Here is a 22,064-nt window from a genome sequence, read left to right on the forward strand (position 1 = left end):
GAAGCGATAATCGCCTAACTTTTTAATGTCGCGACATTGAAGCGATGCTGAAGCCATAACAATGCCATAATGATGCGATGCTAAAGCGAAGGTGAAGCTGAAGTGAAGCCAAAGCTTCCGCGAGAACTGTACTGTATTATGTTTGTTAAGCTGTTCAATCTAGGCACCACCACCATGTGTGTGGACCATCCCAGGGCTCTGACCTAGAATTTAACTTGTAATTGAACATAATAGAGGTACACCAATGAGCTTCACAATGTATCTAGTAGCTTAGACTCAAAATTAAGTTTATAGCAGATGAAAGTATTTAAATAGTTCTAAATGAGAAGGGCATAATGATCATTTTCACTGGATTTAAAGTGGGCATGTCAAAACCTATATAATTGTTACAATAATATGTAACAATGTTTCTGTATTACTAAAAATGATTTGTTCATTTTTGGCAAGATTCCAATAGTTTCTCTATATTTTCAGACTTGAGGTTGCACAGTACCATGCTAGACATTACTCTGTAACTCCACTGGGACCACGATCCGGGCTTATACAGTGGGTAGATGGTGCTACTCCACTATTTGGATTATACAAGAGATGGCAACAAAGAGAGGCTGCAGCAGCTGCCATGAAAGCACAGGTAATACAGCTTGAATATTTTAGGTACATTGCTCGCTGTCATGCTTGATGTAAACAATGTATTTAAAACTGTATTTGATATATTTTATTAGTCCCCGTTTGGACGAAGTCCGAAAACGGGGACTTATAATTCGGTCTCCGTGCGTCCGTGCGTCCATGTGTCCGTGCGTCCGTCCAGAGTCATATCTCAGAGTCCCTTGGACCGATGGACCGACCGTCCGTGAGTTCCTGAGTCTGTCTGTCCGACCGTCCGTGTGTCCGTCTGTCCGTCTGTCCGTGCGTCAGTCTATCCAACGTCATATTTCAGAATCCTGTGGACCGATTCCGTTCATTCTTTGCATGTGCCTAGTACCTTATGTGGGACATGTGCACATGCAGTGGTTTAGCGATTCGATTCAAAATGGCCGACTGGCAGCCATCTTGTTTTTTGAAAATGTTGTATTTTGGACATGCTTTGTCAGTTTTCATTCAAACTTGGTACATAGATTATACATGTTAGGATACATGTCCATGATGATTTATTTCACAATTGGATCAAAGATGGCTGACTGGCAGCCATCTTGTTTTTTTTAAAATGTCGTATTTTGGACATGCTTTGTCAGTTTTCATTCAAATTTACTACATAGATCATACATGTTAGGATACATGTCCCCGACCGTCCATGAGTTCCTGAGTCTGTCCGTCCGACCGTCCGTTCGTGTGTCAGTCTGTCCCTGCGTCAGTCTATCCAACGTCATATTTCAGAATCCTGTGGACCGATTCCGTTCATTCTTTGCATGTGCCTAGTACCTTATGTGGGACATATGCACATGCAGTGGTTTAGCGATTCCATTCAAAATGGCCGACTGGCAGCCATCTTGTTTTTTGAAAATGTTGTATTTTGGACATGCTTTGTCAGTTGTCATTCAAACTTGGTACATAGATTATACATGTTAGGATACATGTCCATGATGGATCAAAGATGGTCGACTGGCAGGCATCTTGTTTTTGTTTTTTTATGCGGTATCTTGGACGTGCTCTGTCAGTTTTCATTCAAATTTGGCACATACATGTACTTTATACATGTTAGGATGCATATCCATGACAATTTGTTTCAAAATCTGGTCAAGGATGGCCGATTGACAGCCATCTGACTTTTTGGCCTTACTACTATATTTCCACAATTTATGTACCATTTTCATTCGTATTTGGCACATACATCATACATATCAGTGTGTTTCATAATCAGATCAAAGATGGCTGAATAACGGCTGTTTTTATTTTGGCCATATTACTATGACACGAAACACGTGTTTTGATGTAAATAAACAATCTGTTGTATACGCCACTTGGAACTCAAGTTTCAAGGACACGCTCGCGACAACCCCTCCGCTTTAATATGACGAGCACAAAGAGAACTTAACGGGGACTGTGTTATTTTCAATGACTTGTTTATAGCAGCTTAAGGCACATCTAATGCAGCCTCCCTAAAAATTTGATAAGAACCAAAGTTTTTTTGAATGAACAATAAATGGTTTTACAGTATGTCACGTTGTAGTATGACAGGTGCCACATGTTCCATCTAGGGCTGCTAGGCATTTTATACTGCAATAACAGTCATGTTTTGGTTTTAACACTAAACAAATAATGCTTGTTATCTGTTGAGATGAGAATTCTAACATTTGAAATGCACACATTTCTTATGATAGGGAAGCAGTAACACAGCAGTGCAGCCAGCACCAATATTAAGACCCAGTGAAGTGTACTACAGTAAGATGACCCCTGCTCTCAAAGAAAAAGTAAGTTTGAACAGTCAACATTCCTAATATTGAGAGATTTGAGCTACATGTCACCAAGTGTTCAATCTTAGTGATTCATGTGGCTGTGTTTGTGGGGTATGGCACGGCACATAATGGATCAAAATCATAACCTTTTATTGTTGTTTTGCAGGGAATAACCGATTTATCATCACGCAAGGAATGGCCATTAAGTGTTATGAGACAAGTACTGCAGGACATCATGGAGGAAACACCAAGTGATCTTTTATCAAGGTATGTCATGTATTTATGTTTGTCGATGTTTTGCAGTTGACATTTTGTTACTTTTAATATTTATTTTGAATTTCACTTATTTCTGATTCAAAATGCCCTGTTAACTGACCGCATTAACAGTAAAAAAAAATTCAACAGCGTTCAGCACCATGTGATAATTTGATCCCAGTGTACTGCTACTCATTGTGTGTTATGTTTGCAGGGAGCTATGGTGTTCTTGTAGTGGTGCATCTGAATGGTGGCAGATAAGCCAGAGTTATGCAAGGTCTACTGCCGTCATGTCAATGATTGGATATATCATAGGTTTAGGTGATAGACATTTAGATAACGTAATGGTAGATCTTCTTACAGGGGAGGTGAGTCAGGCTACAAGATATAATGCGATTATCTGTATACAAGAGTGACTATGTCTTAATTTGTGCTGTTATAACCAGCAAAATGATAATTGGTCAACCAGGCTAATTTATATTGAAAGAAATTCCAGTACCAACTATGTATATTTTTCATTTATTTGTAGGTTGTTCATATTGATTATAATGTTTGTTTTGAGAAAGGCCGAAATTTGAGAGTGCCTGAGAAAGTTCCGTTCCGAATGACTCCCAATATACAGACAGCATTAGGAGTTACTGGTGTAGAGGTAAGCGCAGCTGGTCTTCTGTGTCATCATCATCATCATCTACCATGGTTTTATCAGTGATTCACAACATCCCAACATGCATAGAGATGAAGTAGATATGGTCATTGACTTATTAGTAGAGAATCTATGAATGACCCTTTAAATTTTTATGCATTTTTCTAAAATTTAATACTGAAAAATAATTTCTGAAGATATGAAAAACATTCTTCATATTATTTTTTTTGGTGAAATGTGAAAAAGATTACTTTGTTCACAAAGTGTTCATTGTTGAAAAACATTCTTTGATTGACATGCTTTCTCTTTCAGGGTGTCTTTCGCTTGTCTTGTGAGCAAGTTTTGAAAACAATGCGAAAGGGGCGAGAGACTTTGTTGACTTTGCTAGAAGCATTTGTTTATGATCCACTGGTGGACTGGACAACAGGTAATGAAGCAGGATTTGCCAGTGCTTTCTACGGTGGTGGACAGCTCAATCCAGCCATCACTGAGGGCAGACAGAGTAAAGAACAAATGGAAAGAGAAATCACAAGGAGTTTATTTTCATCAAGAGTTGCTGAAATGAAGAAAATGTGGTTTAAAAACCGGTCAGTAGCAAATATTTTTGTTTAGACAATGCATATTTAGTATGATTATTCAGACTTGTATTACTTGTATGTATGTTTTATTATTGCTGAGGAAGGGTTGAACCCAAAACATTCTGTTTTTTTTTTTAGTTCCAGCCTCCGCTGTCGACTTTGTCGAGCGGAGCTTATCATATGAGTGATTGTCCGTCGTCGTCCGTGTCAATGTTTTACTTTTTCGACTTCTTCTTGAAAACTACAAGCCTGAATGCTTTGACACTTGGTGTATATGTACCTTGGGTAGACCTCTCTTAGATTTGTTCATTTCATGATGATATCTTCAATTCTCTAATTTTGGTGAATATTTTTGCCATTTTTGGTAAAAAGTGATATTTTCAACTACTTGTTAAAAACCGCAAGTCCAATTGCTTTGATATTACATATATAGGTACTACATGTGGACCTCACTGAGATTTGTTCATTTTGTAATGATATCTTTAATTCTCTAATGTTGGTGAATATTTTTGTCATTTTTGGTAAAAAGTGATATTTACGACTTCTTGTTGAAAACCGCAAGTCTGATTGTTTTGATACTATACATATTGTTCATTTTCTAATGATATCTTCAGTTCTTTAATTGGAATGTGCATTGCTAACAGCGGGGCTATCTCAGCCGAGAGGCTGCTTGTTATTCTCCATAATAGTGCGTTTTTATTCCCAGCTAGTCGGTTTTATTGTTTCACATTTTATTACAATGCGATTTACATACCGTCTCAATTTACGGTGTAATAATGGGTAGGGTTCGTGGGGAAACAGTCAAAGTCAAGATCTTTATCATTTTTGTTTTGGGATGTTTTCGGTCTTACGCAAACTCTCGACGCAAAGCAATTTTCACCATAAAGTTTTTCAGCACGATTTGACCTGAAACCACTTCCTTTGACCTAACAGGTCATGTCTTTCATTAACCAATCAAAATGCTGTGTCGTAATGACGAAATTTTCCAATTATTATCAATAATTTTTTTTAACGCAATGCGGAAGTGAATTACCACAATGTTAAAATGGGATCTGTAGCACTGATTTTGATGAAAAAACGGTTATTTTTTACCTAAAAACTGGCAATTTGCAATTTCCGAAAGGTAAACCACGGTTAATAGTAACCGTGGGGAAACTGAGTATATTTATAAACACCTTTCATGGTTAACAGGTCACATCGTTCACACCCCTTTCACGATAGACTCAAAGTATTAAGTAAAACCATGTCCAATAACCAGGTACACAACTTGACGATGACATTTTTGGCTACTAACAATTCTAAAATTTCAGCCCCTCATTATTTGCCAGGTTTCAGTATTTTATTGGCCTCTAAATTTTCGTCTTCACTGAAAATTGCCGACTTGTTCTTCTTTGAAAATTTCGACCAGTTTCGGTTTTTCGTCAAGCGAAAAAAAAATCGGTATGGGCGTCCAAACGAGACTACTTTCGTTTCTGGTTTCTGATTGACTGAGAGATTTTTATTTTATTGGTAACGAAAGTATATTATAAACGAACTTTCAAATAGAAACGAACACAACTGCATTGTGTAGTAGCAAAAGATCATGGATGCGAAATCCGGTCATGCTGTGTTTCACAATTGTTGATTATTACTCAGTAGTGATTATAATAATATACAAAAAATAAATTCGTTGAATTGTCATGAAATGCAAATAAAATTCAACTTAGTTTCATCGTAAGCGAACAATTCTGGTCGCATATAAACGCTCAATGCTGTAAGATATCCGCCATGTTCTCTTAGGTCAAATAGGTCAAATCGCTAATTAACCAATCAAAAAGCTGGATGATGTCAACGTATTCAAATTACCATAGCTCATTTAAATATGTTAATGTTATTGAACGCAACACGAAAGAGACTTCCTGATGTTGTAGTTAGATCTTTTGGCTTGGATTTTGATGGGAAAACGGCATGATTTTTTTAAATCAAAGAATTAGTTGTTTTCCAAAAATAAACTGAGCCTTTGAAGAATAATTTAACATTGTTTACAGTGATAACAGCTCATTGTCAAAACAAAGCTTACCCATTCACGCTAGTCACAATAAACATACTCTTGAATAGACGTCAATTACTACAGTAAAACTTACTCTATTTTAGGCGTCAGGAATGATTGAAATGTCCGAAAAATGACGCCAAAATACACCTTAAAAGTCCCATTTTATTTTATTTTTAATCCCATTTTATTTATTTTTTAATCAAAACTGCCGTTTAACGGCCCAGGGCGAATTTACGGCAGAATCTGGTCCCTCAAATAAGGGACACGTGAGCTTTGATTCTAACCGGACATATTGCACAGGAGATACAAACTGTCCCAGTTGCTAAACTTCCATGTATCTTTTGTCCAATGGGTACCTGTACTTTGAACATTCGCAAGTTTTCCTAGGTGGTGTGAAACAGCTTTGTTCGGAACTGGACGAAATTTCCATGAAAAATAAATCGCAGAGAGAGGTAACTTGATATATTCAACAACTCTTTTGACCTATTAGTTTTGTGCTGACCTCTTCTCCGCGTCTTGATGTTTTGTTTTTCTTTTCATAATACTTACTGATTGATGACTTTGTTTTGATTTTGAGTTGTTTAGCCTACAACCTTCGCTTTTACCGTGAAAGATGCGGAAGTTTACGTCAATTTGACAGACATTTTTTTAGAACTAACTAAGCACACTGTCTATCATCCCCATTTTTTTCATTTGCTGATTTCTATTCTGAAAAATTCGACCGTCTGAAAATGCACCTTAATTTTGACAGATTTTCAACACCAATTATTTAACATCGGTCGAAATTTTTGAGTTTTCATGGTAGTCAAAGAAATATGGATTACTTCAGTATTGCAACATCAGGGTTCATCCTGAGTAAATGACAGAGTAAAAAGGATGCGAACCATGTTGTGAACATACGTCACGCACTCTGAAGTTAATGTGAGTTTTCTCATAAAAGCACGAACCAAACTACCATACCAATCACAATATCACGATTATTATAAAATAAAACCCACTTTTTACACACATATTTAAAATATCGTCGCCGCCAGGTAAAAACACTCTGGTCTTATAATCGCGATTGCCCTCAACTCGATAAATGTCTAAAAATAGAGGGATGGGCTTATACTCGGGGAGGGGCTTATGAGCGGGGAAGTACGGTACTTTAACGTAATTGGGCTTTCACTGTTAGAATACTGTGGTTCAAATGCATAATGTTGCATCCCAAGTTCTAAAAAGCACATTGTGCATATAAAAGTTGAGTTTATACTAGTGGTACACAATGCTGGGCAGCAGGAATGTCTATGTGTACAATGGTGTATAAGAATGTGATTACATACTAAATTGTCATAGCTTTGAAAAGTACCCAGATGTTAAATATGTTCGTTCGTTATTTACCCCCCTCCATGAATGGCCTCCATGGGATTTAATTGTAAGTATTTCAAATGCCTCTCCAAGCTACAGTTAAAACAAAATTAAACCACTGCAATTTTATTTCAAATACAGTTTACAATATACACAACTATAAATAAGTCCGCATTGAGGTTCGCTTTAAGTCAATGAATCAAATTACGATGTCAAAAAAAATAGTCATGCGGCATGTAACTAGAGTGGAATTGACTAATTGGGCATTTGAACACAGTAGTCAACACACGTCATTTGGTCACCTGTAATCAGTCACGGTGGCAATGTCTGGAAAATCAAGTTGTATGCACTTATATGCATGTCTCTTATCATGCCAGTGCCTACTACACTGCCTTTTAAATACTAATCTGAGTTATCAGAGCAGCAGCTACTCGGCTAAATGGTATATGGATTAAGAAATTTTGATGTTCAATTCTTTGTTTGCCCCCATTAATGATTACTGATATATATATTCACAAACTACTCTGTATTTCATAGGGATGATATAGTATCGTCACTGACAAAGCTACAAGAGAGTCTGAAGATATACACAAAAACACAAAATGACTGTAAAGACATTGCCAAGCTTGGTAATGAGCTGAATGTACAAAGAACCACACTGGATGCTGCTCTAAAAGATAAACAACATAGTATACACACTCTGCATAAAAGGTAAAACTTGTACTGTGTAGTTTGAGTAGTTTATCTAGCTGTTCATTATTAGGTGGGGTTAGTTGACGAATGGATGGATGAGGCAGGTATGCTGCCTGGGGTAGGTCCCCTCTCATATTCAAATTGTTCATGTATTCAGTTCAAATGTCTTGAGTCCTATTTTTGCAACCTTTTTTGGAACGTTTAAAGTGCCTGTGCAATGCCCACCCACTCGCTTCCCATTTTAGATCTGTGCCCCACTGAAATGGGAAATTATTGATTTTTTTGCTGAAAATGATTACTCATATCCAAGTAAATTTGAGATATTTCTCGTGCTGTAGCCACGCCCACCTATCCTGAAACGGTCGACTGTTTCCGGATTTCCGACTCTCGCCGAAAGTGCGCCACCAAATGCAAAAATATGAGAGGAAACCATACCTCTGGGCCGTACTTTTATATCACTGTCATTCAATGTACAACTGTACTTTTAAACGATATACATTTTTTAATCGGTGTTTCTTTTGTCTATTTTTTTTTTTTTTTGAGAGCGAATTTTTAGAAATTGTTTTCACAACAAACTTTTATGATGGTTAAACGTTGTGTTGTGGGCGGTTGCAGCAATGCGTGTAGTCATAGTGTAAGTATTTCCACGTTTCCAATCGATCCGAAGGTGCGAAATCGGTGGACGAAAGCCGTGAAAATAACCAGAAAAGGTTGGGGTGGACTTCTTCCTAACAGTGTCATATGCAGTGTCCACTTCATCTCAGATTCTTTTTTTTTTTGAAAAACTGTCCATGACAAAACAGCTAGGTTTTAACGAGAAACGCCGACAATACAAAACGTTTTCGAAAAAATAGATTCCGGACCAGCCCATGATCACTGAGACGAATTTCAGAAGGGAGAGAGACGTAGAGTACGTGTTTCAAATGATTTTATTTTATTTGCGATCCTGATTATCGCTTTATAGAGACCACCCGTGTTATGTAAAAGGTAGCAGTAATTTTGATAATGACACGAAAACGAAGCGTCGGACAAACAGGAAATTACGCAGCCCTCAGGCTGTTTTCATTTTCGCAGGCTAAAAGTGTTGCCTTTACTTGCAGCTTGATCGGCGTAATAATTTACGGAATAAGAATCCGAGCTTGAGCTGTCAATGTATTTTTTTAATATGATGTCATAATCATGAAAATCACGCTAAATCCACTCTGAATTTGTCTGTATGTGAGTCGCTCTCAATTATTTTTGTTATCCAATTAAACGCCGCCATTCACGCACTTGTCCCCCTCATGACCCGACGCAATCACCCATTACAATGCGGCAGTCATTTATTTAGTAACTGTGTTTTGTCGTGTTTTTTTTTAAAAATTATTTCTCTATTTTATAAATCAATAGTGTCTCGTAACCTGCTAAATAACAAGACAATTCAGTTGTCAAATTTGATTTTGTCCAATGCCGGAGTCCAGCGACAGTGTACAAACGTGCTCCGGTGACGGTGACGACTATGGTGACTAGCTACACCAGACCGGACATATTTCGCATCTGACTCAACCCCATGCAACAAACTTGATACTATGTGTTCATTATAGTCCATTCTTCCTCGACGAACAAGTACATAAGTGACAATTCAGTCAAAGACGAGAAAACAGCACAAGAAATTTGCCTTATTTACACGTATCGGCAATGCAAGCTGCCCAGCGACTTCCCCTTCTGACGTCACAAGGGGAATTTCTGTATGCAAATGAGAAGCTAATGAGGAGCCTCGTTTTAAAATACACAAAAATAAAGTTTCCGTAGACTGAGTTTAAAACACACTTTTTCACTTAAAAAAAATTATTTATGCTTAGAAACATAAAAATTAATAATATTTATGTATCAATGGATAATTTTAGCTGTGAAATTAGCAGCCATTTCACAGGCACTTTAAAATGACTGTGAATTCAGCTAATATGCCAATTTTGCAGAGATGTCCTGCTATTTTGTGCCTTGTTTTTAATGTACAGTACAGTTCTCGCGGAAGCTTTGGCTTTTGTGGCCTCATTGTCGCATACGCATGGCTTCATTGTCGCCTCAGCATCGCATCATTGTGGCATCAGCTTCGCGTCATTGAAAATTGAAGCTGTGTTCGCCTCTCTTATTTTGTGGCATCATCGTGGCCTCAGCTTCGCAGTCTCATGGCATCAACATGGCATCAGCTTCAAAGTATTGTGACATGAGTATGACCTCATTATTTTCACATGGAAAGGCAGTAGAGAAAAACACATGTACAGAAGTTCGATATGTAATCAATTTGAAATTCAAAGCGGTAAGGGGAATAAAATAATATGACCAAGAGTAAAATGACATTTTAAAAAGATATCTTGTTTAATTATTTAATGTTGCGAGTATTGGGTACCAAATGTGAAGTACATTGCAATCTGCAAGGTGACGAGTGTCATATTGACTGCAAGGAAAAACGTGATAAATTTAAATCACACGATGCAATCGTCGTTCGGAAACAACATAATTTGCTATACGAAATGAAACTGTTCTTGTTATAAAATTACCTTATTTTCGTTAATTTTATTTGCTGGTAAGAGAACAGATTCAGATTCCTCATTTTGGTGGTATTTTTCTGTGTTTCGTTTAGTTTTAGCCGAATCCGATCCCATGCCTGGACTACTAATACATGCCAAACACGCGAACGCCGCCTGGTGCGTCGGCGTCGTCGCCTGCCATCTTGATACAAAGTTCCAAAACAAGTGCGTACATTTCCAACTATGATTGGATGGTTGTGGTGGCGTCGGTCTGGTAAAATTTTACATCCAATTTTCAAAATTAAGTCACGATCAGTGACCTGAGCTCGATCTATACGTACTTTAAAAGTATTCTCACAAAAAAATATTTTTGAATAAAAAGGAGCCACAGACCTGGTAACAAATCGAATAGCACTTGACATGCAGAAATAATTTATTGGGCTTCAGAAAAAAAGTGTTCATTTAGTTGTAGCCGTAAATATTTGGTGACCAGTCGATGAACAATTTGAAACTCATTTACACACGGAAGTCCTTCGATACTGAATATCATCGACCCCAATCTGGTTTACCTTATTTCCCAACTTGCAAAACTGATTTGTATCTCAGCCCAGTTTTTCTTTTTTCTTTTTTTGAACCGTGGCCAAATCCCAGCCGTTTGTCAAAATATACCGATGTTTTTCAGTGAATGATTGTGAAGCCTGTCACAGCACAGTGAATCGACGCCGGAGATTGGACAGTACGACGACCCTTCAATTAGCGTCAAATGTGCTTTGTTACAACATCACTGATTTGCTGAAAGTCGCCTGATCGGAGCACGACCTGGGTCACAGAACCATATTTGTCCGTATTATCAACGGGACTTTGCGAGAGAACCACACCCACATTTTCAACCATTTTTAGCGCGGAAGTTGCCAACAAATGTCGAAAAACTCGTGAATTTTATGGATTTGAATAAAATAAAGCTAGCGATTGGTAAGACTGGGTAATAATATATCCCCCGATGCTCTTCGATTTTTTTAAATTTTATTTCAAGGCGAGAAATGGATAATTGAAGTTCCATCGATTTCAAGGCAACTGTTTCGCCGCGACAACTCTACGCTGTGTTGTAGTTTCACGAGGTAAAAAAATATATATAATAAATAGTACTTGTTTAATTATTTGGTTTTACAGCCCGCAAATTACGGGACATGATTCCCATGAATTACGATAAATAAATGCTGATTGTGTTGAATAATGGACGTCGGGGCCGTTTGGAGAAACCAACGGGCATCGATATTCCAAACAAATTATTGGGACACGGTCGGTAGACATTTTAAACAAATGAAATTATTAACGAAAGACAAGATTTTTCCAGATATTTACGAACATACTGTCACACCAAATACATGCAAAATTGACAAATACACAAAGAGATATTAGGTTTTATTTTAGCCTTAGAAATATTTTCTTTCACTCAGTCCATGCGTGTGACTTCTATTTAGCTTCATGGTCCTTTGGCTTGTGTTCTCCTTGGGGGAAATAACAATAATTATACAAATCGTAAACTCAACACAGTCAGGAAAACAAACTCAGACAACCATGTCGTACTTCTGTTGAAATACATTATGTAGCAGTGCGTCACGTCAGAATATTGTTTAAAATAAAATAGTCAATCCCAGCCAAATCTAGGTCAAAGGGTCAGATTGCGTGCATATAATTATAGATAGTTAAAACAAAAAGTATTTGAACTTTTGACAGTTGTTCAACATCTATGCACGGTTACTAAACTAGTAACCATGATCTATGAAAACCAGAAAATTGTTAGTAGTCCAAAGTTTTGCACAGTCGAAAATAAAGCGGAAATTCAACAAGCGATCGCAAAGGCGCGCGATTGAAAAGCGGAAGCGGGCGAGAGGTTGGGCGAAATGAGTTCTGTACTTCTTTGTTTGATGAAGCGATGCTGATGCCACATTGTCGCCATAATGAGGCCACAATGAAGCGAAGCGATAACCGCTTAACTTTTTAATGTCGCGACATTGATGCGATGCTGAAGCCATAACAATGCCATAATGATGCGATGCTGAAGCGAAGGTGAAGCTGAAGTGAAGCCAAAGCTTCCGCGAGAACTGTACTGTATCGGTATGTGTCCTCTGTGGGTAGACTACCGGTACCGTTCATGTATTTAACAAGACACCTGAGTCTATAGGGCACTTGTCTTTCAAACTGTAGATGTTGTAAGTTTCCCTACCAAATAATGAGTCTTGTGTTGAAATGTCTTTGCAGATATGGAGACCATTCTAAAGTAGTAGCTGCTCAAACAAGTATACAGCAGAGTATACAGGAGAAGTTGAATGAATGTGATTTATGGAATAGCCAGCATGTGAAGGCATTAGATGCTGTCAGAGGATCTCATATTGCTTCTATGTGTACTGAAATTGCCAAGTCGTTAGACTTTGGTGAGTAGCATTTAATAGTATGTGTATTGGGATAGTGAAGCCCATGTTTTGAAGATTAATTTCCTAAATCTTTTTTAAATTGGTAGTAAGTAGTCTTACGACTTAAGCTAACTTACTGGGATTTACTGTTTACTGGGATTGCTGTATTATTATACTCTATGAGTAATGTTATTAATCTCCTATTCAGAAAAACTATGTTTGTTATATGGATTATTGTTTTAAAGTTACACTCTGAGTTGATACTTGTAGGTGTAATATGAGGTTATTACGAGGATAAAGACAGTACAGCGAAAGTATTGACCAACACGTAGCGTAACCAGTGTTCGAAATTAACTGAAAATCATAAAAGGCCCGAAGGACCTATGTCAAATTGAAACTGTAGGTCCTTCTAGCTAACTGTAGGTCCTGATATTTAACAAACAAAGACTAAACGGATAATAAAAGCTTGCAATTGCAAAACCTTTATTTACTAATTAATCAGATATATTATCTGCAGCCTCAAACAGGTCATCATCATTTCTTTCATCGTCACTAAACTCATCAAAATCTTCAGAAAAAACACTGTCACGATCACTAGCCGACTCTGAATCTGACATGCATTTTGCATCGTGTTCACAATCATTGGCGTCAGCCTCAGCTTCTACAAGGATCAATTCTGCTGCACGATCCTCGACAAGGCCGGCAATACATCACCTTGTTGTTGTTGTCAAAAAGTAACCAGTCTTTGAACTCCGCCTGCCAGCTAATTTGGAATGTGCGTGGTTTACGCCTAGACCGTTCGTATTGTGGCTGTTTGTCACGCTTTTCTTGTGTAGTTTTCAGCGTGTTTGATGCAAATCAAAGATGGCGGAACATAAAATGTAAGCGCGAATTCTATTGGTTTGAATCGGAGGCTTGATCGGCCTACAACCAATCAGATCGTTTGTTACAGTTCCCACGTTTGGCGCATTTCGCGATCATTCGGCAAGCTTGAATTATGACTCGTATGCCCAGGTCGATGAGTGATGCCATTTGTTGATCAAACGTGCAAGAAAACGCAATTTTGAAACAATTCTGAAGTTACTATCGATATTTATTGACTCTCATGTGCGAAGCACAAAATGGGAGTCTTTGCAGTTAGTGTGTCTGTATGTGTGTATGTGTGTGTGTATGTGTGTATGTGTGTCCGACTGTTCCACTGCTATCTCAAGAACCATACATCGGTTTTTGATGAAACTTGGTGCATAGATGCTCTGGGCCAATGCGCAGATTTGATTAGGTTTTGGTAAAAATCCATGCTCGTTAATTACCTAATTTGCATGATAATTAGCTAATTTTTAGCTGTTCTATGACTGTTCCACTGATATCTAAAGAACCACTCATTGGATTTTGATGAAACTTGGTACATAGATGCTCTGAACATATGCGCAGATTTGATTAATTTTTGGTAAAAATCCGTGCATATTAATTACCTAATTTGCATGATAATTAGCTATTTTTTAGTGGTTCCATGACTGTTCCACTGATATCTAAACAACCACTCATTGGATTTTGATGAAACTTGGTACATAGATGCTCTGAACTAATGCTAGGTTTTGATTAGTTTTTGGTAATAATCCGTGGATACTAATTACCTAATTTGCATAATGATTAGTCAATTTTCGGTTTTTCCACTGATATCTCAAGTACTAATCATCACATTTCAATGAAACTTGGTACATAGATGTCATACGACACTGCACAGACCTGATAGTTTTTATGGTAATATCAGTACATATTAATTACCTAATTTGCATAATTAATTAATTTTCAGCATTTGATATAAGTAGTTAGCATTACATTTCAATGAAACTTGGTACTTACATACTCAAGGACTATGCAGAGATTGATTGTTTTCGATAAATATTTGTGCATATTAATCACCTAATTTGCATAATTAGTTAATTTTCAGCTTTTCCACGGGTATCTCAAGTACTAATCATCGCATTTCAATGAAACTTGGTACATAGATCCTTTAGGACTATGCAGAGACCTGATTAGTTTTAGGGTAAATAATTGTGCATATTAATTACCTAATTTGCATAATTAATTTTCAGCTTTTTTACTGATATCTAAAGTACTAATCATCATATTTCAATGAATCTAGAATTATGCAGACCCAATTAGTTTCCGGTAAATATTTGTGCATATTAATCACCTAATTTGCATAATTAACCAACTTTCACACTGATATCTCAGGTACTATACATCACATATCAATGAATGTACATGGATGCTGTAGGACAATAGACAGACCTGAATAATTGTGGGTTAAAATCTGTACATATTAATTACCTAATTTGCATAATTAACCAATTTTAATCTTTCACACTGATATCTAAAGTAACGTAAAAACTCCAAAATTTCGACTGGTTTTAAATAATTTGTGTTAGAAATGTGACGTGTTTTTAGAGTCAAAATTAAGGTGCATTTTCGGACGGTCGAATTTTTCAGAATAGAAATCAGCAAAAAAAAATGGGGATGATAGACAGTGTGCTTCATTAGTTTTTAAAAAATGCAATGTCCGTCAATTGACGTAAACTTCCTCATGTTTCACGGTAAAAGCAAAGGTCGTGGCCGAGTTGTAACTCAAAATCTAAACAAAGTCATCAATCAGTGAGTATTATGACAAGCAAAACAAAACATCAAGACGCGGAGAAGAGGTCAGCACAAAACTAATAGGTCAAAAGACAAAGCTGTCTCGCACTACCTAGGAAAACTTGCGAATGTTCGAAGTACAGGTACCCATTGGACAAAAGATACATGGAAGTTTAGCAAACGATCTCCCCGACCCAGTGCAATGTATCCGGTTAGAATCAAAGCTCACGTGTCCCTTATTTGAGCACCGTACCGGTGATTTGAGGGACCAAATTCTGCCGTAAATTTGCCCTTGGATTAAAAAATATAATGGGATTTAAGAAAATAAAATGGGACTTTTAAGGTGTATTTTGGCGTCATTTTTCGGACATTTCAATCAATCCTGCCGGCTAAAATAGAGTCTAAGTTTTACCGTAGTCATTGACGTCTGTCTATTCAAGAGTACACGTGTATGATTGTTATCGTGACTAGCGTGAGCGGGTAAGCTTCCTTTCGAGAATGAGCTGTTATCACTGTGAACAATGTTAAATTATTCTTCAGATGACCAGTTTATTTTTTAAAAACAACTAATTTTTTTATTTAAAAAAAATCATGCCGTTTTCGCATCATCCAGCTTTTTGATTGGTTAATTAGCGATTTGACCTATTTGACCTAAGAGAACATGGCGGATATCCTACAGCATCAAACGTTTATACGAGACCGGAATCATTCGCTTACGATGAAACTAAGTTGACTTTTATTTGTATTTCATAACCATTCAACAAATTTATTTTGTGTACATTATTATAATCACTACTGAGTACAGTAATAATCAACAATTCAGAAACGCAGCATGCCGAGATTTTTGTGTTCGTTTTTATTTGAAACTTCGTTTATTTAGAATATATTTTCGTTACCAATAAAATAAAAATCTCTCAGTCAATCAGAAACCCGGATTCATGCCTTTGAGGAAGGTCCCGTTTGAACGCTCACATCGGTTTTTTTTTCGTTTGGGGGAAAACTAAAACTGGTTGCAATTTTCGAATAAGAATGAGTCGGCAATTTTTAGTGGAGTCGAAAATTTGGAGGTAAATAAAACACCGAAACCCGGCAAATAAATAGGCGGTCAAATTTTTAGAGGGGTCGAAATTTTGGAGTTTTCACGGTGCTAATTATTCCATTTCAATGAAACTTAGTACAAAGATGCTCTAGGACAATGTACAAACCTAATTAGTTTGGGGTAAAAATCTGTTCATATTAATTCCCTAATAAGCATAATAATTCATAATTTTTTGGTTCTAATCACATTTCAATTAAACTTGGAGACATAGATTTTCTGTTACATTGCGCAGACCTCATTAGTTTTACACTCAAATCTGGTCATATTAATTTTCTGATTTGCATAATTAGTTTTCAGCTAAGTAATTTCGAATTATATTTAATGTGTCTCCAATACTCTCAGCACATGGGAGTTCTTTCTAAGCTTTCTTTGATTATATATTTGGTCTTACAATCATACTAAATAATGGAACGCTTTTTTTTAATTATAAATTTATGGTCGGTCACAAGGACTGATGGTTTTTCACAGCTCTAGGCCCTTTACACCCACTGTCGGCGTGAGGCCGACGGATTGACGTTAATTTCGAACACTGAGCGTAACGGCACGCTGTAACTTATGGCGTTACGATGACAAATGTATAATAACGACTATTATGTAACATAAGATGGTGTGGCAAATGTGTAATATTCATTCAAAATTTAACAATTTCCAGCTCTTCTGAATATTGGCTGATTATCGCAATTTCTCATTTGATTTTCTTTTCCTCACTTTTTTGCTTTTGTTAGGGGCCCAAGCCCGTAGTGCTAGGCCCCTGTTATAATCGTTCGTTTTTTCCTTCTTTCTTCTGTAATTTTTTTCGTTTTTTTTGAGAAAACTGCTAAACAGAATAGTCTGATATTCTCCAAACTTGTAGTCTTTAATGTAAACTGGTGCATAAGACTTTTAGAATTTTGATTGGTTAATTGGTTTGGCAGCCATATGTGATTATTTGCTGCATTGCATCTTTATATGGAACTCTTTCAGAAAGTTCTAAAAGATTTCAGATCTGTCACTTGGTTCGGCTGCCATCTTGGATTTTCATCAAAATTGACCAACAGTTTTGGCATTTGTATCTCAAAGGTGCTTCAACTGATCTACTGGTTATTGTGCACATAACTTAGGGACCACGTCAAAAGATCAATGTCGGATAAAAAACTTATTTCCTTTAGTTTGGGGGTGGGGGTTTTGACCTCAAAAAGTTTCCATCCTACAAAAACGATTTTATTTTTTAATGAAGTTAAAATAATCTTGGAGTGTTTGTAGTTCTTTTTTTTTCTATCCAATCATTAACCGAAAAGGAAAAACACACACATCCAAGACGAGAAAATGGTTTGGTTCGAGTGTGAATCTGTGCGTCAAAAATGAGGTGCATTTATAAAATCTGTTTACACCCACCCGACAACCAACTGCTATGCAATACTACTGTCCAATTATCAATTTGTATTTAATGGTGAATGTAGTCTGACGCCATGACCAATATTTATCAATTAAGTTTCAGTGGGGGGTAGGGGGGTTTGGAAAAAAACTAAAGGAATTAAGTTTTTTATCGGACATCGATCTTTTGACGTCGTCCCTTATCTGGGCATAGCTTCATGTGAGAAAAATAATATAATTTTGATCTGTCACATGTTTGGCCGCCATCTTGGATTTTGTGAAAACGGAACTTGTGCAACTACATGTGTTGGTCCGATTTGGCTAAAAAAATGTATGTGCATTCTACTCTTGAGGTACATTCTTCCACCCAAATGGAACATAGCTCGGTCATGTTGTTGTGCGCTCATGGGGTGGGGGATTCTAACCTCAGTAATATGAATAACTGCTATATGTCAATCACTGTTGTAGTTAGGAAGACTACACCTGCATTATTACGGTGTCGTTAAATAAGAGATTTGTCTAAAATAACAGATGACCATATATGGTCATGTGAACTCATTAATATTCATAGCAGTCATATCTGAAATACTTGCAGAACGGGACACGCAACCACGGCAATAATGAAGGCATCAAACAAAACATGTACAATACCGTATTTATCCGGGTAAGAGCCCAGGGTCCTGAACATGGAAAATTGCCAAAAAATAGGGGTGGGCGTTTGCCTGGATATCCCCTGCAAAAAGAAACGAAAAATCGCGAAAATCGACAACACGCAGATCAAACTGTGACAGGGAATAGAACGGTAAATAAAAACACGCAAGAGAAATAAATGAACAATATGCAACATTAGAAGTAAAACAAAAATAATGTATTGTTTATAATGTGACAAATAAACCAGAAATAATACAAATTGACAGTGAAGAATCATTCGAATTTAGGATTTCCCTGCCGACAAATGCTTGAACTCAAAATGAACTAAAATGTCACAGGTTAAACTGTGTAAAATTACTTCTGGTTTTGACAAATACCGGATCAACAGTCATACACGAACAATAATAATTTACGAATTTACATAGTGAAAATTACAAAAGTTCATAGTTGTTCGAAAAAAATTCTTAGATCTTTATTTTGTAGTGCGTTCATGGCCATCTTCATCAAAGTCAAAACCCTCAAAGTCCAAGTCGGCGTCACTGTCATCGTCAAACAAGATCCCTACAGCTTTGTCCTAAAGTTTGTCGATGTCGTTGCACACAATTTTGACTTGGCACTTTTAATCCACGGATTTCGTTGTCTTTGCACTTTTAATTCATGTCCAATAACAATAAAGAGACAAGAAAAATAGGCTTGCGGCAGACGTGCTGCAATGGCACAAGCTGCTTTTGTTTACAGTCTGTCAATCATGTTTGACCTTTAAGCATCTGTTTCTGATTGGCTAAGAATGACATCACTAGTAGTGTTTCATCACAGAGGTCAACATTGCTCATCAATCGTGGTGTAAGTTATCATTGAGCAAGTTCTGGCTATTGGAATGTCTCGCTATATGGATATTGTGGTATTCTTGGGTGGACCCGTAGCAAAAGCACGCATACACGGTACAATGACAGGACACAAACATGACCAAGGCTTATAGAATACTGACCACATTTTATTGAATTACATTTCTTTTATAGCAGCGCATGCCAGATGTACTGGCATACCAGGTGTACATTAATTATCATATCAATAGTGTGTACAAATCACTACAGATATTGCGATGGGCTTGTAATAGGAAAAAAATTGTTTCTCCAACGACAGAAGAATAATTTTCATGACAGAAATGCAATAGCTGTGATGAAAGATGGTAAAAAAATTGGAAGTCTTTTGCGTGACATTGCAAAATTGCTGGCCCCAGTTATGGATTCGCAAGCTGCTACCAAATATTTTATAAAGCCAAAACAACATGCTTTCAACCACTCTCCCAGGTACAGGTTGCTACAATATTGCAACATTGGTTTCATTGTCGACGACGCTAAAGCCGAACGAGTGCAACACTTGCTTCGCGGCTCTCGCAGCTTGAATCGTTTCTATAAGGAAACACAAACCAAACAGCCCTTTTCAGGGCCACGACATATTTCAAAAAGAGAACTTCCGTTTCTGCTTTAGTATACATTTTTGTTGACTCGCTGGCTGTTATGTTTCTGAAAAATAATCTTGAAAAAATAAAATAATGTAAACAGTGGTGAACACGCTGCTCTATTTACAATGTATGTCACAGCTATTTCGCATTCCTTGTTTTACCGCAATTGACATTTATTTTTCAATTTCTTTTATCAAAATCACAACAGACTGCAAAGAAGTCAACTGTTAATACAATGAACAAAAAAAGGTTTTTGTTATTTTATTTTATTACAGGTGTAGAAAAAAACACCTGGGCGTTTGACCTCAGATCCTTATTTTATCAAAAGGTGGGGGGGGGGGGGCGTTTATCCGATAAATACGGTATATGATCATGAATATGCATAAGCACATTGCTCATTATATATTCTTAAAAAAACATATTTTGAAAACTAAACCAGGTAAATACATCAAACTAACTGTATTTCAACCTCATGGTACAGATCATTCAAACTACCCTAATGGCAATCCAGTGACATCATTAATTATGAAACAGAATCCTGTTAGCTTGGGGCCCGCTTATGCCGCTTGCGGCTTTAATTTTGGTTCAACACTAATCCTAATGTTTCCTGTAGTAATGTTCATATACCATCAAAGAAGTCTTGACATGGTTCAAAAATACTTGAAATACTTGAAAGAATTGTACAATCAGAAGAAAAAGCTGTTTTGTAATGAAGTATTTTCTGATTATTATTTGGCAGGTGTTGCAAGCTATGTACATGCTACTGAGTTCTTACAGAATGCAGGCCAGGCACAGACTGTGATACAATGTGAACAAGTAGAAAGTGAACTGTCTAATCTCATTCACCAAAGACAGCAAATGTTGAGAGGGTGTTTAGAAGTATTACATAGCTATAGTACTATTGCTTCCCAGGTTAGTACCAGCATTCATATTATGTACATTGTTCAATTTTTGATACAAGTTTGTAATTTAGTGATTTAACGACATTTACAAAAGTCAAACCATTGGAATGACTGCTACAAAATGTTGAACTGCCTCATTAAATTAAGTGGCCTAGTGTACTCTGCCTAATGCTATACTTGCTTTTTTAGCTCCGCTGACGACAAAGTCGACAACACGGAGCTCACTGATTGTCCGGCCTATGTAGTATGTCGTCTGTCGTCAACTTTTTTACCTTTTTAGCTCCGCTGTCGACGAAGTCAGGCGAAGCTTGTAGTATTACTGATTGTCCATTGTTGTCGTCAACTTTACATTTTCAACTTCTTCTTAAAAACCACAAACTGTTGAGCTGTGAAACTTTCTAGGAAGGTACCTTGGGTAGTTCTCTCTCACATTTGTTCATTTCGTGTCGATATGTTTAATTGTCTTATTTATAGCCAATATTTTTGTCATTTTTGGTCAAAAATGCTATTTTCGACTTCTTCTTGAAAACTGCTTGCCCAAATGCTTTGATACTAGGTATGTAGGTATCTTGGGTGGATCTCTCTCAGATTTATTCATTTTGTGATGATATCTTAAATTCTCCAATTTTATTTTTGTCATTTTTGGTAAAAAGTGATATTTTCGACTTCTTGTTAAAAACTGCAAGTCCGATTGCTTAGATATTACATATGTAAGTACTACATGTTGACCTCTCTCAGATTTGTTCATTTTGTGATGATATCTTCAATTCTCTAATTTTGATGAACATTTTTGTCATTTTTGGTACATAGTAATATTTTTGACTTGTTAAAACGACAAGTCTGATTGCTTTGATACTACTGGTATACATATAGGTACCTCAGGTAGCCCTCTCTCAGATTTGTTCATTTCATGATGATATCTTAAATTCTCCAATTTTATTTTTGTCATTTTTGGTAAAAAGTGATATTTTCGACTTTTTGTTAAAAACCGCAAGTCCAATTGCTTTGATACTGTACATATTGTTTATTTTCTAATGATATCTTCAGTTCTCTAATTTTGATGAATATTTTTGTCAATTTTAGTACATAGTG

At 36.8% G+C, this 22,064-nt stretch overlaps 1 protein-coding gene across 1 annotated transcript in view; it reads left to right on the forward strand.

Moving 5' to 3' along the window:
- Positions 1-22,064, forward strand: part of LOC102809421 (serine/threonine-protein kinase SMG1-like) — a 128,738-nt gene that overhangs the window by 58,326 nt on the left and 48,348 nt on the right. Inside the window, exons 44-52 of the mRNA XM_085502004.1 lie at positions 475-631; positions 2,319-2,408; positions 2,560-2,660; positions 2,863-3,016; positions 3,178-3,297; positions 3,604-3,878; positions 7,786-7,959; positions 12,714-12,886; positions 20,810-20,982. Coding sequence (XP_085358130.1) covers positions 475-631; positions 2,319-2,408; positions 2,560-2,660; positions 2,863-3,016; positions 3,178-3,297; positions 3,604-3,878; positions 7,786-7,959; positions 12,714-12,886; positions 20,810-20,982 — 1,417 coding nt within the window. The remainder of the gene's footprint in view (positions 1-474; positions 632-2,318; positions 2,409-2,559; positions 2,661-2,862; positions 3,017-3,177; positions 3,298-3,603; positions 3,879-7,785; positions 7,960-12,713; positions 12,887-20,809; positions 20,983-22,064) is intronic.

Source organism: Saccoglossus kowalevskii, chromosome 8 (assembly GCF_978046115.1).
Source record: "Saccoglossus kowalevskii chromosome 8, keSacKowa6.1, whole genome shotgun sequence".
Lineage (NCBI taxonomy): Eukaryota > Metazoa > Hemichordata > Enteropneusta > Harrimaniidae > Saccoglossus > Saccoglossus kowalevskii.